Source organism: Pristiophorus japonicus, chromosome 2 (assembly GCF_044704955.1).
Source record: "Pristiophorus japonicus isolate sPriJap1 chromosome 2, sPriJap1.hap1, whole genome shotgun sequence".
In the NCBI taxonomy this organism is placed as follows: Eukaryota; Metazoa; Chordata; class Chondrichthyes; family Pristiophoridae; genus Pristiophorus; species Pristiophorus japonicus.
In genome coordinates, this window is record NC_091978.1 from 130,221,788 (window position 1) to 130,239,800 (window position 18,013).

At 41.7% G+C, this 18,013-nt stretch overlaps 1 protein-coding gene across 4 annotated transcripts in view; it reads left to right on the forward strand.

The window, feature by feature from the left end:
• The window catches only part of rnf180a (ring finger protein 180a), a 287,825-nt gene that overhangs the window by 95,690 nt on the left and 174,122 nt on the right, over positions 1-18,013 (forward strand). For all 4 annotated transcript variants that reach the window (XM_070862558.1, XM_070862559.1, XM_070862560.1 and 1 more), the window contains exon 4: positions 1,329-2,387. In XM_070862558.1, the coding sequence (XP_070718659.1) occupies positions 1,329-2,387 (1,059 nt within the window). The remainder of the gene's footprint in view (positions 1-1,328; positions 2,388-18,013) is intronic.

Consider the following 18,013-nt stretch of genomic DNA (forward strand, 5'->3'; position numbering starts at 1 on the left):
TGATGTGGCCTGTCCACCGGAGCTGATCGAGCATGGTCAGTGCTTCGCTGCTGGGGATGTTGGCCTAAGCGAGGACACTGACGTTGGTGCGCCTATCCTGCCAATGGATTTGCAGGATCTTGTGGAGGCAGCATTGATGGTACTCTAGTGTTTTGAGGTGCCTGCTGTACATATTCCATGTCTCTGAGCCATATAGGAGGGCGGGTATCACCATTGCTCTGTTGACCATGAGTCTGGTGTCGGGTTTGAGGTCCTGGTCTTCAAACACTCTCTTCCTCAGGTGACTGAAGGCTGCACTGGCACACTGAAGGCAGTGTTGGACCTCGTCGTCGATGTCTGCCCTTGTTGACAGTAGGCTCCCGAGGTATGGAAAATGGTCCACGTTGTTCAAGGCCTCGTCGTGGATTTTAATAACCGGGGAGCAGTGTTGTGTGGCATGGGCAGGTTGATAGAGGACTTTTGTCTTACGGTTGTTTAGTGTAAGGCCCATGCTCTCGTACGCCTCGGTGAAGGTGTCGACGATGGCTTGGAGTTTGGCCTCCAAGTGTGCACAGACGCAGGCGTCGTCTGTGTACTGTAGTTCGATGATGTAAGATGGGACGACCTTGGAACGGGTCCGGAGGCGGCGGAAGTTGAACAGATTCCCATTTGTCCTGTAATTTAGCTCCACTCAGGATGTGATTGGTGCCTTTTTAATCAAATAAGGTTGTTCCTTCAGGCATGAAATGGATGGAACCTAACCGTGTTTGCTTTTACCAATTAACAATGGTTTTCAAAGAGTTAAAATGCTTTATTTCAGAGGATTCTGAAATAGTGATGGAGCATCTATGCAGCATTTTAATTAGTAAGTATTTTGGGCTGGAAAACAATTGAGTTTTTAGTACTTTGTAAGTTAGGAATTTAGTTTTGAGATCTCATTGAAAGCTTGCACTGTATTCTTACAGTCTGGTGTCAGTGGCATGCATGTGGACATTGCTCTGTATTTATAAAGCCACTCGCTGTTAAAGGTAGCATTGCACGTTACACTTTTTTTCATTTGACATGAAATAGTGTGGAATTTTCAGGCACTGCTGAATAATACTAACATCAGTGACAACATGTATTTCGAAAGTCTGCTACATTGATGTATTGGAAAACAACACAATCTGCTACATCAGGTGTCTCAGCCTCACTGTTGTGTCGGTTTTTCTGTGCTGTACTAGATTCCACATTACATGCAGAAAAAAAGAAAAGCTGACCTTGTGAATTGTATGAAAGAGTTGATGTGGCCATTTTTCTGCTTTTTTTTTGTTACAATGACCAGATTGTTGTCTATTTCTTTTCCATAGTCATGGTGGACAATTGGGAAGCTGAACTGCCTGCACTGTGGGGCCCGTCTGGGGGATTTTAACTTTGTCAGCAATGCCAAATGCCCCTGTGGGCAGACAGTGACTGTACATATCTGTAAGAGTCGTACTGACTATGAAGCACCACGGTTAATCAGAATCACTGAGTGTGCAAAGGTGAAATCCCTGCCGAGTGTGCAACATATGTACAAATTAGAAACTGTGGAGAACATGGAGCATGGGACAGAAAACAGCATATCCCGCTACAGGCATAAAGAATTTTTACACCATTCGAGAAAGATGGATTGTGAAAGAATAACTGACGCACTTTGCCTGGAGGCAAGATCACGCAGTAGAGGAATGGTAGAAGTTGACAACAGTGAATTTAACTTCAAAGCAGCTTATCCGCAGCCATGCTCTTCTGCTTCACAGCAAGTGAGAGCCAGATGTGCAGTGAAAAGTTTTCATAAAAAGTCTCTCAGTCTGGATTTTAACAGCACAAACTCAAAGGACGTATCTGTCAGTTTCTCTGGCATTCATGGATTGTGTCCACGATCTTCATCTTGTGGAATTATAATGCATCATATAGATGAGATTGCTGGTCCTAGACAGTTTCCACTGGTAGAAGAAGCTAATCTGCAGCTACCTGTGTGTGAAGAATCCAACGGTTCTGCCTTTCAGAGTCAGTACAGTCGAGAGTCTGATCTTGTGTCGTGTCCTCAATCATTCAGCAATGGTCTCATAGAAGAAGCGCAAGATGATTTAGATCCTGGGCCATCTGTACCAAGACATTGCAGGAGCAAAGTTGCCAATGTTTCTGCCATTGTTAGTGGTTGGTCACCTGACTCGAGTGCTGAAGCAAGTGACATCGAGGATTGGGAGGAAGGACGTGATGCAGGTACAAGCAATCCCTGTATTGATTCAGTGCCATGCATTCCCTTATTCTCCACTCTAGGTGAAAGAACACTGAGTAAAAGACAGAGAAACAAACTTAAGAGTTTGAAAAGAAAACAACGGAGACGAGAGCGATGGCATCACAGCAAGTTGAAGGAGCAGAAACAGGTGAGTGCTTGAAAGCCTAAATCAGTCTATGTTCAGCCAAATAATGCTAATGTCAGGCAGAAGAGAAGGAAAAATAATTTATTACACAGCAAAAAAAATTAATATTTGAAGAACACATCCTGAAACATAATTTTGATTTAAATTATGAAAAGAAAAATGAAACTATTCCTGAAGGGCAAAAGCTGTATTTTGATGGAGTGATGATTTAAATTCACATTTAAATAGCAATCATTAGACATTTTTTGTAGTGTATTTAGTATTCTTTGCAATTTTTGAAACTAATGCCTGCTTTTTAAATGTAAAGTAACATTGTAAAACTGCTCTGTAATTTCTAGTACTGAATATTGAGGATACAAGAGGTTGTGGGATATACAAGGCTGGACGTTCCAGTCGGGGGCAGCTAGAACTTCGATGTTATTCTGGCAGCGTGGCGAGAGGAATGTGGACAAAGTGCTTTGGGAGTGTCTTGGGGCATTCCTGGACTAGTCCGGGAATTACGCACAGTTCGCCTGTGATAGGCCGAGTGGAAGCTGGGTCTCCTAAAGACAGGCGTAGGTCCTGGTGTGGACCTTAAGACAATATAAAGAAAATGGAAAAACTGAGGCTGAAACCATTTGTAACAGAAGCCTGCAGTGAAGGGAAGCATATCTTCATGCAATGCATTAAAGACTGAACGCTGTTTTCTTTAAAGTTGGTATTGCGATGAGTACATGGTCTTTAATATAGGATTTAAATGCTAGAATACGTATTCAAGATAGTAATTAGACAGGGAATGGTAGGATTTTGACCAAGTGACGATGAAGAAACAGTAATATATGTCTAAGCTAGGATATTGTGTGATGGAGGGGAGCTTAGAGTTGATGGTGTTCTCATTATATAGCTGCTCTTATCGTTCTTGGTAGTTACAGGTGCTCGCAAAACAAGCTTGGTGAGTCGATGCAGTGCACCTTGTAGATAATGTGTACTGCAGCCACAGTGTGCCGACGGTGGATATTGAGGGGTGCCGAAAATGTGAACTGCTTTGTCATGAATGGTGTTAAGCTTTTTCAGTGTTGTTACAGCTGTACTAACTAGGCGAATACTTCTGATTTAAATCTTGTATGGAAGAGTCAGAAGATGAACCATTTACCACAAAGTATCTCTGACCTGCTCTTGGAGCCATGATATTGACATGAGTGGTCTATTTAAGCTTCTGGTCAATGGTGAGCCCATGGATGTTGATGGTGGGGTGGGGCGCCATGGTAATGGTGATGCCATTGAAGGTTAGGGGGATGTGGTTGGGTTTTCTATAGTTGGTGATGGCCAGTACTCATCACTTGTGTGGCACGAAGATTTTTCTCCAAACCCATTAGCGCATAAGTATATAACATAGTAATAATACTGATATGTTGATATGGCTCTATTATTGTAATCATAAAGTATAATAATTCATATTGCAATTGAAACAATTATTAAAAACGGTACTTTAGGCTCGCTTACATTGTCGCCGTCTCTCTCATTTCTTCTTTTTGTCTGCATCTTTCGAACTTCCCATTTGATTTACCAAAAACATCATCCATTATTTGAGTCAACAGCACATCATTTAAAATTGGCTTTCTTATTGAATAACAATGAGGTTTGCTGTCTATTTTTTCATCTAATTGTAAAAAATGTTTGTTTAATCTTATTTAATCAGCAGTGACAGGTTAAGCTTCTCACATCTTAGGCTGATCACAAGAAATTTCATCTGCCTAGTTGGGGGAATTCATCAAAACATGTTTTTGTTGGTGGGGTTATTAATATAAATGTTTTGTCTTGAAATGATCTAAGACAAAATTGAAAATGTAAAATGTCAAATTTGGCACCCATGCTGTAGTGATAGGATATGCATTGTTTGATCACCATTATTAAAACATCAGGAATCAAATGCTGCTAACTAGATGACTGGGAATCGTATGTATATCACTCCCTTACCAGCCTCACAGATGTGAAGCACCTGCCTTTGTTGCTTTGACTTCAGATCCCCCTTGTTAAATGTCACAGTTTTGTAAAGTTGTGGGATGATGTAGTAAAGGAATGTATATGGATGACAACAGACCAGGGTTGGATTGTATCTGCAGAAATGTACTTGATGACCATTCCTCATTGATGGCTTTCTCATGTTCTTGGGATCGCACATGCACAGGGGATCTAGTGGCAGTGAATCCAAAATGATTTGTAAGTGGCCAAACTTAGATCTTCACTAATAAACCAAAGACATTTCACATGGGTGTCACTTCAGATTTAGGCACCAATTTAGCACTTCAATGTTTTAATTGTCTCTGCTAAAGAACAGTCCAGTGAATATTCCACAGTTATTAGCTTTTTATGGAAGGATGTTGAGTAGTATATTGATTAGTAGTCTTAAAATGTGACTTTCAGATTAGCTTTTCCAGATTTAATACGCTTTGAAACTTCTTAAGGGAAAGAGACTAGGGGTTGGAATTTCTGCTTTGAAGGCAATTGGCGATCCAGGCACAAATTGTGCCCAACATCGCCTGTTTTGAGAAGTGATTTTTTTTTCTTGAGTTTCCACTCAAACTTATTTGCATATCGGCAAACGCAAAATCTGTCATGAACCAGCACAATCGGGCCACATTTTACAACAATTTTGTTTAAAAATGGATTTAAAATATATTCTTTGATGTATTTAAGAGTAGTAACTTGGTGCAGTTCGATTAATACAGCTGAAAATGGGGTTATCACAAAAAGTAAGCATTTTGAATCATAGTGTCAATTCATCACCTGTGAGCAATCTGATTTTAAATTACTGGAAATGATTTAAAAAAAAATATACAGAACCATTTGCTAGTAAAATTGGGGTACTGTAGTCAGCTTCTTAGTAAATTAAAAAAAATACATTTAAACGCTTTTAAATTGCATCTATCAATGTCCTTGTGCTCAAAAGAACCAGCTTAATTTTTATAGCCTTCTCAAAGGCCTGCAAACGAGCGCAATTAATCCTAGGGGTGTGGCCAGTTTTGTGGGCAAGACCGGCTTCTAGTGCGATGTTTTTTTAATCTAGTGCAAAAGATTACGGAAACTCGATTTGCACTGAACGTAATTTTCTGCATTAAAATTCTGCAATCTCTTGCGCAGTTTATGCTGATTTTGGGGGAATTGTGACGAAAAAAACAAGTACAACCATAAAAACATAACGTAAGGATTAGGAGCAGGAGTAAGCCATATGGTCCCTCGAGCCTGCTCTGCCATTCAGTAACATCATGACTGATCCTTGACTTCAATTCCACTTTCCTGCCCTATCCCCATATCCCTTAATTCATCTCGTCCAAAAGTCTATCTATCTCAGCCTTGGAAAATACACAATGATTCAGCATCCACAGCAATTTGGGGCAGAGAATTCCAAAGATTCACAACCCTCTGAGTGAAGAAATTCCTCCTCATCTCAGTCTCAAAAGGCCGGCCTCTTATCTTGAGACTATGCCCCTTAGCTCTAGACTCTCCAGCCAGGGGAAACACTCTCTCAGCATTCACCGTGTCAATCCCCCTCAGAATCTTTCATGTTTCAATGAGATCACCTCTCATTCTTCTAAACTCCAGAGAGTATAGGCCCAATCTACTCAATCTCTCCTCACAGGACAACTCTCTCATCCCAGGAATCAATCTAGTGGGCCTTCGTTGCACTGCCTCTAAGGCAAGTGTATCCTTTCTTAAATAATGAGGCCAAAACTCTGCACTGTTCTCCAGGTGTAGTCTCACCGAAGCCTTATACAATTGTAGTAAGATGTCCTTACTCTTTTACCCCAACCCTCTAGCAATAAAGGCCAATATGCCATTTGCCTTCCTAATTGCTTGCTGTACCTGCATGCTAACTCTATGTTTCTTGTACTAGGACACCCAAATCTCTGAACATCAACATTTAATAGTTTCTCACTATTTAATTTTTTTTCTATTCTTCCTACCAAAGTGAATAACCTCACATTTCCCCACATGATACTCCAACTGCCACTGTATTGCCTATTCATTTAATCTGTCTATATCGCTTTGCAGGCTCTGTGTCCTCCTCACAGCTTACTTTTCCATCTAGCTTTGTACCATCAGCAAACTTGGATACATTGCACTTGGTCCTTTCATTGAAGTCATTAATATCAATTGTAAATAGCTGAAACCCAAGCACTGATTCTTGCAGCACCCCACTAGTTACAACCTGCCAATCTGAAAATGACCCGTTTATCCCTGCTCTGTTTTCTGTCTGTTAACCAATCCTCTATCCATGTTAATACCTCACCCCAACCCAATGTGCCCTTATCTTGCTTAACAACCTTTTATGTGGCACCGTATTGAATGTATTTTGGAAATCCAAATATACTGCATCCACTGGTTCCCTTTTATCTACTCTGCTAGTTATATCCTCACAAAGCTCTAATTTGTCAAATACACTTTAACATTCATAAAACCATGTTGACTCTGCTGAATCATGTTATGATTTTCTAAGTGCTCTGATACCACTTCCTTTTCCCGATGACTGATATCAGGCTAACTGGCCTGTAGTTCCCTGTTTTCTCTCTACTTCCTTTCTTGAATAGCGGGGTTACATTTGCTACCTTCCAATCTGCTGGACCTTTCCTGAATCTAGGGAATTTTGGAAGATGACAACCAATGCATCCACTTTCTCTGCAGCCACCTCTTTTAGAACCCTAGGATGTAGGCCATCAGGTCCAGGGGATTTGTTGGCTTTTAGCCCCATTAATTTCGCAAGTACTACTGATATTAATTACTTTAAGTTCTTCGCTCTAATTAGCCACTATTTTTGGTATACTTTTTGTGTCTTCTACTGTGAAGACAGATTAAAACATTTTTTAATTTAAAGCCTCTGCCATTTCCTTGTTCCCCAATATAATTTCTCCTGTCTCAGCCTCTAGGGGACCAACATTTACTTTTGCTACTCTCTTCCTTTTAACTGAGCAACTGAGAGTTTGAGTAGTTGGGGTCCAAATTAAAAAGCAGAACCTCTAAGATAATAAACTCTGGATTGTTACCTGAGCCACATGCCAATTAGTATAGGGATAAGCAGATTAGAAGGTTAAATGCGTGGATCAAAGAGTGGTGTGGGAGACAGGGGTTTTGCTTCATGGGGCACTGGCACCAGCATTGGGGAAAGAGAGAGCTGTTACATTGGGACCGGCTCCACTTGAACTAGGCTGGAGCCAGTATCCTGGTGAATCGAATAACTAGGGCAGTAGACAGGGTTTTAAACTAATGAAGCGGGGGAGGGGGGATGATTCAGGAAAGAGTAAATTTTAAAGCAGCAAGAGAAATGTCAAGGCTCCAGAGCACAGTTTGGGGTAAAATTAAGTAGAGTGGATCAGGAAGGACAGAGAGAGTAATAAAGGTAATAGGGCATCAGTAACTAAGGTGACATTAAGGAAAAATAGATAAAAGTCAAAGCTGAAGGCACTATATCTGAATGCGCGAAGCATTCGCAATAAAATAGATGAATTAATAGCGCAGATAGAAATTCAGCGGTTTGATCTAATAACCATTATGGAGTCGTGGTTGCAACGTGACCAAGGTTAGGAACTAACTATTCCAGGATACTTAACTTTTAGAAGACAGGCAAAATGGAAAAGGAGGAGGGATAGCCCTGATAAAGGATGGGATAAAGACAGTGGAGAGAAAGGAGCTTAGCTCCAAAAATCAAGAAGTAGAATCAGTTTGGGGCTAAAAAACAGCAAGGGGCAGAAAACATTGGTGAGATTTGTTTATAGGCCCGCAGACAGTAGTTGTAATGTAGGGCACAGTATAAATCAGGAAATTAGAAGTGCATGTAACAAGGATAATGCAGTAATCATGGGGGACTTTAATCTACATATAGACTGGGCAAACCAAATTTGCAGTAATAGTGTGGGGAACGGATTCATGGAATGTACACAAAACGATTTTCTAGATCAGTATGTTGAGGAACCAACTAGGGAACAGACTATTTTAGATCTAGTATTGTGCAATGAGAAAGGGTTAATCAATAACCTTGTATTAAAGGCACCTTTAGGGAAGAGTGACCATAATGTGAAGAATATTATATTAAGTTTGAAAATGATTTAGTTCAATCCGAAACTAGGGTCTTAAACGTAAACAAAACAACTACATAGGTATAAGGGGTGAGTTGGCTAAGGTAGATTGGGAAACTACATTAAAAGGTATGACGGTAGACAAGCAATGACTAGCATTTAAAGAATTAGTACATAATTTACAACAAACATACATTCCTTTAAGGCACAAAAACCCCACAGGAAAAGTGGTCCAACCGTGGCTAACAAGAGAAGTTAAAGATAGTATTAGATCAAAGGAAGAGGTCTATCATAATGCCCCAAAGAGCAGTAAGCCTGAGGATTGGGAGGATTTTAGAATACAGCAAAGGAGGACCAAGAAATTGAAAAAGAAAAGGAAAATAGAATATGAGAGTAAACTAGAAAGAGACATAAAAACAGACTGTAAAAGCTTGTATAGGTATGTAAAAAGGAAAAGATTAACAAAGTAAATGTGGGTCCCTTACAGGCTGAGGCAGGAAAAATTATAATGGGGAATAAGGAAATGGCTGTCTTCACGGACGAAGATGCAAAAAACTCCCAGAAATAGTGGAAAACGAAGGGTTTAGCGAGAATGAGGAACTGAAAGAAATTATTAGTAAAAAAAAAAGTACTGGAGAAATCAATGGGACTGAAAGCTGATAAATCCCCTGGACCTGAAGGCCTACATCCTAGGGTTTTGAAAGAGATGGCAATACAGATAGTGGATCCATTGGTTGTCATCTTCCAAAATGTAATAAATTCTAGAACAGTTCCCATGGATTGAAAGGTAGCAAATGTAACCTTGCTATTTAAGAAAGGAGGGAGAGAAAACAGGAAACAACAGACCAGTTAGCCTGACATCAATCGTTGCGAAAATGCTGAAATCCATTATTAAGGACGTGGTAACTGGGCACTTCGAAAATAATAATAGGATTGATCAGAATAAACATGGATTTATGAAAGGGAAATCATGTTTGACAAATCTGTTAGTTTTTCTGAGATTGTAACTAGCAGAATAGATCAGTGAATGTGGTGTATTTGGATTTTCAGAAGGCATTGATAAGGTGCCGCACAAGAGCTTACTAAATAAAATTAGGGCTCATGGGACTTGGGGGTAATATACTAGCATGGATTGAGGTTTGGTTACCGGACAGAAATCAGAGCAGAAATAAAAGAGTCATTTTTGGGTTGGCAGGCTGCAACTAGTGGAGTACTGCAAGGATCAGTGCTTGGGCCCCAGCTATTCACAATCTATATCAATGATTTGGATGATGGGACCAAATGTATTATATCCAAGTTTGCTGATGATACAAAGCTAGGTGGGAATGTAAGTTGTGAGGAGGATGCAAAGAGGCTTCAAGGGGATATAGACAGGTTAAGTGAGTGGGCAAGAACATGGCAAATGGAATATAATGTGGAGAAATGTGAAATTATCCACTTTGGTAGGAAAAATAGAAAAGCAGAGTATTTTTTAAATGGTGAGAGATTGGGAAATGTTGGCGTTCAGAGGGACCTGGGTGTCCTTGTATACAAATCACTGAAAGTAAACAGGCAGGGACAGCAAGCAAAGAAAGCAAATGGAATGTTGACCATTATTATAAGAGGATTTGAGTATCAGAGTAAAGACGTCTTACTTCAATTATATAGGGCCCTGGTGAGACCACATCTGGAGTATTGTGTACAGTTTTGGTCTCTTTACCTATGGAAGGATATACTTGTCATATAGGGAGTGCAACGAAGGTTCTCCACACTGATTCCTGGGATGGGGGGATTGTCCTATGAGGAGAGATTGAGTAGACTAGACCTATATTCTCTATAGAGTTTAGAAGAATGAGAGGTGATCTCATTGAAACATACAAAATTCTTACAGGGCTTGACAGGGTAAATGCTGGGTAGATGCTGGGAGGAAGTTTCCTCTGGCTGGGGAGTCTAGAACCAGTGGTCACAGTCTCAAAATAAGGGGTCAGTCACTGAGATGAGGAGAAATTTCTTCACTCAGAGGGTGGTGAATCTTTGGAATTATCTACCCCCCTGAGGGCTGTGGAGGCTTAGTCGTTGAGTATATTCAAGACAGAGATCGATAGATTTTTGGATATTAAGGGAATCGAGGTACAGGTATATGGGATAGTACAGGAAAGTGGAGTTGATGTAGAAGGTCAGCTATGATCTCATTGAATGGCGGAGCAGGTTCGAGGGGCCAAATGGCCTACTCCTGCTCCTAATTCTTCTTATGTATACCTTCAGTAGGAAAATGGGAAGGGAAAAAATTGGCAGATAAGGGAGAGGAAAACAGCTCAAATTTCAATTAATCCTGGTTTATTTAAACTGCTTTACCTGGCCTTGTATAAATCTTTATGATAATGAACTCTTGTTGTCGTAGTGATATTTATGAACTATTACATATTGCATATAGGAGTTTGCTTAACTTCTAATGTATATTACAACAATATGTAATCATCCCACAAAACATGACATCTCTAAATATGTGCTAAGTTTAAGACAGCCAGGCTTTAATTGCGTGTTGACCCCTGGAGTGCTGTATACCATTTTTGTACCATGCTCTGAAAAGCTGTAGAAATACAAGTTTCTATTTAGGAGCAACATGCTGTGAGTCTGCCCACGCGGATCATTTCATTATATATCGTTGAACTTATAATACTTGTAAATATATTGAAAGCAGCCAAATTAACATGGAATTCTGTAAGAAAAAATTAAAGGAAACCGATTAAATGCTGGAAATCTGGAATAAAAACAGACGCTGTTAGAATGCACAGGCAACCAGCATATGAAAGAGAAGAGAAAACAGGTTAGCATTTTGCTTTCAACCCCTCCTGTTCATAGCATAATCTGTGACTGTCAAAAATGCACTTCTGTACAGAAACAATCTGATCCTGCAGAATAAAATAAATATTGGTTATGTTTCTTGTTTCTGTGCTCTGAAACTTGTATACAGACTGTAGTCTATGTGGCTAGTTCAACTATGGCCCAGAAATCCCTGTTTCTTCTTTCTGCGGTCATTCGACTAAAAACAGGAGTGAAGATATGCACCTACCTGAAGCTGCTGCGGCCACGAGGGATTCCGGTCCGGAGGCCTCTCCTGACTGCGTGTCGCAGCGCGTGCACGTCGGGACATGCGCAGGCCTGGAGCTGGAGTCACATGGCTCTGGGCAGCCAATCAGGTATCGTATATTCTCATTCATAGTAATAGGAGTTTCATGAATGAGAAACACCCCCAAAACACTAATAAAAGTTAGAAAAAACGCACAACATTTTTATTAATTTAAATTAAAGTTATTAATGTATTTAAAAAAAAATACATATTTTCCCGATTTAAAAAAAAAAAGTTTTTTAATTATACTTTAAAATAAACTTATCGTAGTGGGGAGGGTTTTTAACAATAAAATGTGTTTTTATAACTTTATTTTAAAATGTTTTTGTGTGTCTTAAAACTCTTACGTCTGTAAAAGTAGGCTATGTGCCTGCTTTTATCAGGCGCAAGAGTTTTGAGGACATTTGCTGGGCTAGACATGCGTAAATCTCACAATCTTGCCCTTTGCAAATGTCCTCACTCCCGATATGTGCAAAATCTGCAAGCCAGAAACTTCAGATCAGAAAAGCCGGTTTTCAGCACGTGCACATTGTGCACTGAAAACTGGCTTTTCCGATGCCTTCCCGGCTCCGTAGAAACTTCGTACGGACCCAGGGAGGCCCCGATTTCTGGACCATTTCCTAGAGGTTGAATGCAGGCAAGACTATTGGGCTAATTTTTATCTTTTGAACTCTGAGTGCATAGGAACGCTTATTGGAAATTGAGGCGTGTGCTCTATTTGCATTCTCATGATTATCTGTCCATTGCTTTTAATAGACAGAAAATTGTGAGGAGTGTAAATTGGGAGCACTCCTAAATTCGTAAAATGTGCTGCTGGTGCGTGAAGCTCTGTTGCTAAAGATGACTTTGAATATAATTCAATAAGTTGTTTCTTACAGCTAAATGACTGAGGACTATGAAAAAATGAAGCATTTTTCCTAGTCTTAATTTAGTATCGGTCTATTTTAACTTAGTCACATGACATGAGTTTAAAAAAACAATCAAGAGTCATGTCCCCAGCATAACTTGATACAAATGTTGAGTGTTTGTCAGTTGTTTCCAAGGCGCATTGAAACAAGCTCATGCTGTCTAATTTGCCCAATTATATGTGTGACTGGCAGTTACCTTTTTGAATTCAGCTGACAATTATTCAAATTTAGTAAGCTTCGCCAACTGTTTACAGGGATAGCGAGATCATGGCTGATCTGCACCTCCACTCCATTTACCTGCCTTTGCTCCATATCCCTTGATATCTTTACCAAACAAAAATCTATATATATCAGTCTTGAAAGCTCTAATTGTCCTGGCACCCACAGCCTTTTGGAAGCGAGAGTTCCAGATTTCTACTGTCGTTTGTGTGGGTTAGCTCTAATTTTAGGATTATGCCCCCCTGTTCTTGATTTCCCCATCAGCGGAAATAGGTTTTCCATATCTGCTCTATCAAATTCCTTTAACATTTTAAACACCTCGATCAGATCACCCCTCAACCTCCTATAATCCAAGGAATGCAAGCCAAGTTTATGCAACCTGTCCTCATAATTTAACCCTCTAAATCCCTGTATCATTCTAGTGAATCTGCACTGCACCCACTCCAAGGCCACTATATCCTTTCCAAGGTGTAGTGTCCAAAACTGAAAGCAGTATTCCAGGTGGGATCTGACCAAGACTCTGTACAATGAAGCATAACTTCCTCTCTTTTGCATTCCAGCCCCCTTGAGATAAAGGCCAACATTCCATTAGCCTTTTTGATTGCTTTTTGTATCTGTGCGGCAGCTTTTAATGATTTGTGAACTTACACTCCCAAATCTCTTTGCTCCTCCACAGTTCCTAGTTTCTCACCATTCAGAAAATACCCCAATTTATCTTCCTTGAATTTCAAGTGGATGATCTCCCACTTTCCCACACTAAACTTCATTTACCATAGTTTTGCCCACTCACGTGATCTGTCTGTGTCCCTTTGGAACTTCCTGTTCCCACCTGCACTTCTTACTGTGCCTCTTAACTTAGTGTCATTTTCATACTTGGATATACAACCCTCTAATCCTTCATCTAAGTCATTAATAAATATGGTAAAGAGATAAGGCCCAAGAACAGAGCATGCCTTGGGATTTAGAAATTTTGAATGGGGAAGTGAGCAAAATATATCTCCATTGTGGGGAGTGGTGTGGAGTCTGGGGGCATATCCATCCAGAAAAATTTGATCGTTGATACTTCTTTGGTGCATTTTGTAACATTTTTAATTATACAGGTATTGCGATTCAGCATTTGAAGCCAATAATTTATTTGGGAATATATATTAAATATTTAAATAAGGTAAAAGTAATTGTTATGAGTTGAAATTTGTTACTGATGTTTGTTGCTTCAGAATGTAATACTCAAGCTCACTTGAACCATTGGAACTATTTATAAACTAAATACAGCAGTTCTTAATCATGTTCCAAACTCTTGTCAAGGTGGGCTCTAAATGGACAGCCAGATCAGTCAGATCAGTCAGACATATTCTAAAGAGCTTACTATACCAAATATTCATAAAATTGAACATGCATTAGAATACATCACACGTTCCCCTGTGGAATCCTTTAGTTTAGTTCACTTTCATTTACCTCTTCCTAATGTCAGCCTAGTGGCTTAGTGGTAGCACTCTTGCCTTTGATTCAGAGGGTTGTGGCTTCAAGTCCCACCCCAGCAGCTTGAGCACAACAATCTAGGCTGACACTCCAGTCCAGTACTGAAGAAGTGCTGCACTGCCAGAGGTTAAATCAAAGCCCCTTCTGCTCTCTCGGGTGGATGCAAAAGATCCTATGGGATTTTTTGAAGAAGAACAGGTGAGATATCCCCGGTGCCCTGGCCAATATTTAATTCTCAACCAATATCACTAAAACAGATTATCAGGTCATTATGACATTGCTGTTTGTGGGAGCTTGCTGTGTGTAAATTGGCTGCCGCATTTTAAAAAATTTGTTCCTGAGATGTGGGCGATGCTTATTACCCATCCCTAATTTCCCTTGAGCAGGTGGTAGTGAGCTGCAGTCCGTGTGGTGAAGGTATTCCCACAGTGCTATTAGGGAGGAAATTCCAGGATTTTGACCCTGCGACGATGAAGGAACGGCGATATGCTTCCAAGTTAGGATGGTGTGTAACTTTGGAGGTGGTGGTGATCCCATGCACCGGCTACCCTTGTCCTTCTAGGTGGTAGAGGTCTGCAGTGCATCTTGTAGATGGTACACACTGCAGCCATGGTACGCCGGTGGTGGAGGGAGTGAATGCTTAAGGTGGTGGGTGGGGTGCCAATCAAGCGGGATGCTTTGTCCTGAGTGTTGTTGGAGCTGAACTCATTCAGGCAAGTGAAGAGTATTCCAAGACACTCCTGACTTGTGCCTTGTAGATGATGGAAAGGCTTTGGAGAGTCGGGAGCTGAGATACTCGCCGCAGACTACCTAGCATCTGACCTGCTCTTGTTGCCACAGTATTTATGTGTGGCTGCTCCAGTTAAGTTTCTGGTCAATGGTGACCCCCAGGATGTTGTTGGTGGGACATTCGGCGATGGTAATGTCGTTGAATGTCAAAGGGCACTGGTTAGACTCTCGCTTGTTGGAGATAGTCATTGCCTGGCACTTGTGTGGTGCGAATGTTACTTGCCACTTATCAGCCCAAGCCTGAATGTCGTCCAGGTCTTGCTGCATGACAGCATGGGCTGCTTCATTATCTGAGGAGTTGTGAATGGCACTGAACACTATGCAATCATCAGCGAACATCCCCACTTCTGACCTTATGATAGAGGGAAGGTCACTGATTAAGGAGCTGAAGATGGTCGGACCTAGGACACTGCCCTGAGGAATTCCTGCAGCATGTCCTGGGCTATGATGATTGACCTCCAACCACACAACCATCTTCCTTTGCGCATGGTATGACTCCAGCCAGTGGAGAGTTTGCCCCCTGATTCCCTTTGAGCTAGGGCTCCTTGATGCCACACTTGGTCAAATGCTGCCTTGATATCGAGGGCAGTCGCTCTCACCTCACCTCTGGAATTCAGCTCTTTTGTCCATATTTAAACCAAGGTTGTAATGAAGTCTGGAGCTGAGTGGTCCTGGCAGAACCCAAACTGGGCATTGGTGAGCAGGTTATTGGTGAGTAAGTGCTGCTTGATAGCCCTGTCGACGACATCTTCCATCACTTTGCTGATGAATGAGAGTAGACTGATGAGGCAGTAATTGGCCGGATTGGATTTGACCTGCTTTTTGTGGACAGGACATATGTGGGCAGTTTTCCATATTGTTGGATGGCTAGAGACATGACTAGTTGTGGAGCACAAGTCTTTAGCACGACAGCCGGGATGTTGTCGATTCCATAGCCTTTGCTGTATCCAGTACACTCAGCCGTTTCATGATATCACGTGGAGTGCATTGAATTGGCTGAAGTCTGGCTTCTGTGATGATGGGGACCTCAAGAGGAGGCCGAAGATGGTTGCAAGCGCTTCAGCCTTGTCTTTTTTGCACTCGTGTTGGGCTTCCGCCATCATTGAGAATGGGGATATTCATTCAGCTTTCTCCCATTAGTTTAATGCTTCAACACTATTCATGACTGGATGTGGCAGATCTGATCCGTTGATTATGGGTTTGCTTAGCCCTGCCTATAGCATGCTGCTTCCGCTTTTCAGCATGCATGTAGTCTGTGTTGCAGCTTCCCCAGGTTGGTACCTCATTTTTAGGTGTGCTTGGTGCTGCTCCTGGCATGCCCTTATACCCTCCTCATTGAACCAGGGTTGGTCCCCTGGCTTGATAATAATGGTAGTGAGGAATATGCAGGGCCATGAGGTTACAGATTGTGATGGAATGCAATTCTGCTGTTGCTGATGGCCCACTGCTCCTCATGGATGTCCCCTTTTGAGCTGCTAGATCTGTTCTGAATCTATCCGATTTAGCACGGTGGTAGTGCCACACAACACAATGAAGAGTGTTCTCAGTGTGAAGACGGGTCTTTGTCTCCACAATGACTGTGCGGTGATCACTGCTTCCAATGCTATCATGGACAGATGCATCTGCCTCAGGTAGATTGGTGAGGACGAGGTCAAATAGATTTATCCCTCGTGTTGGTATTCTCACCACCTGCTGTAGGCCCAGTCTGGCAGCTATGTCTTTCAGGACTCGGCCAGTTCGGTCAATAGTGGCTACTTTGGTGCTGGAGATTGAATTCCCCCACCCAGAGTACATTCTGTGTCCTTGCTACCCTTAGAGCTTCTTCCAAGTGGTGTTCAACATGGAGGAGTACTGATTCATTAGCTGAGGGAGGGAGGGAGGTGGTAATCAGCAGGAGGTTTCCTTTCCCATGCTTGACCTGAAGCCACGAGACTTCATTGGGTCCAGAGTCAATCTTGAGGACTCCCAGGGCCACTCCCTCCCGACTGTATAGCACTGTGCCGCCACCTCGGGTGGGTCTGTCTTGCCAGTGGGACAGGAAATACCCAGGGATGGTGATGGAGGAGTTTGGGACATTGGCTAAAAGGTATAATTCTGTGAGAATGACTGTCAGGCTGTTGCTTAACTGGTCTGTGGGACAGCTCTCCCAGTTTTGGCACATGTCCCCAGATGTTCGTGAGGGGGACTTTGCTGGGTTGACTGGGCTGGGTGTGCCATTATCGTTGTCATACATTACAACAGTGACTAGACTTCAAAAAGTACTTCATTGGCCCGGGATTGCAACGGCACCGGTGGGGGAGAGGGAGGGTGCGGTGTTTCGGCCTGTGAACACTTGCATGTTGTGCAACATTTCTCTACCTATTGTTCATAGGCTCCTGGTTTAATATATTGAGATTTCAGTCTGTTGTCCCAAGTCTCACTTAGTGATCTATTCTACAAAAGGGAAATGCTTTATTTGTGCCTCAGCCCTTCAGTGTGCCCCTCGTTACCCTGGCAACCTCAGTTTTTTGGCGCTGACCTTAACCTCCACCCACAGAGCTTAAGGATAATCTACGCCGCTCCAAAATGAAAGATTATGCCGGCAAAACTTGGAACATTTTATGGCGCAGTTGGGCCACTAAAAAATCGGACGTACTTGTACAACTGCGGCAAAAAAAAGTCCACGTGGAATTTTGGGCCCCTAGAATGTAATTTCATTAAGTTGGGACTGTTGGTGGTAAAAAGTTGTCAGGCAATATTTGTGATATTTTGTGCTAAACCTTTTTTTAAGTTACATTCATCCATATGATTTGCACCAGCATCTTTTGCTGTGTCAGAACAGCATTGAGCTCACTCTTGCCCATTGTCTTGAGAACCAGACACTGCCTCCACGTGACGCCCTCTTTGCAGTTTCCATTGCTTGGATTTCAGTTTTGCGCTACTGCAGTATAGACATTTTCATTTCTCCAGAAATGATGTTTAAGTGATTGTCAAAAGAGAAAAACTGCCTTCTCTGAGCAGAGTAGTCCAGCACTCTGGCACCAAAGTAAGTGGACTGCCAACCAGCAAAGGGAACTTATCTGGCAGCTCTAGACA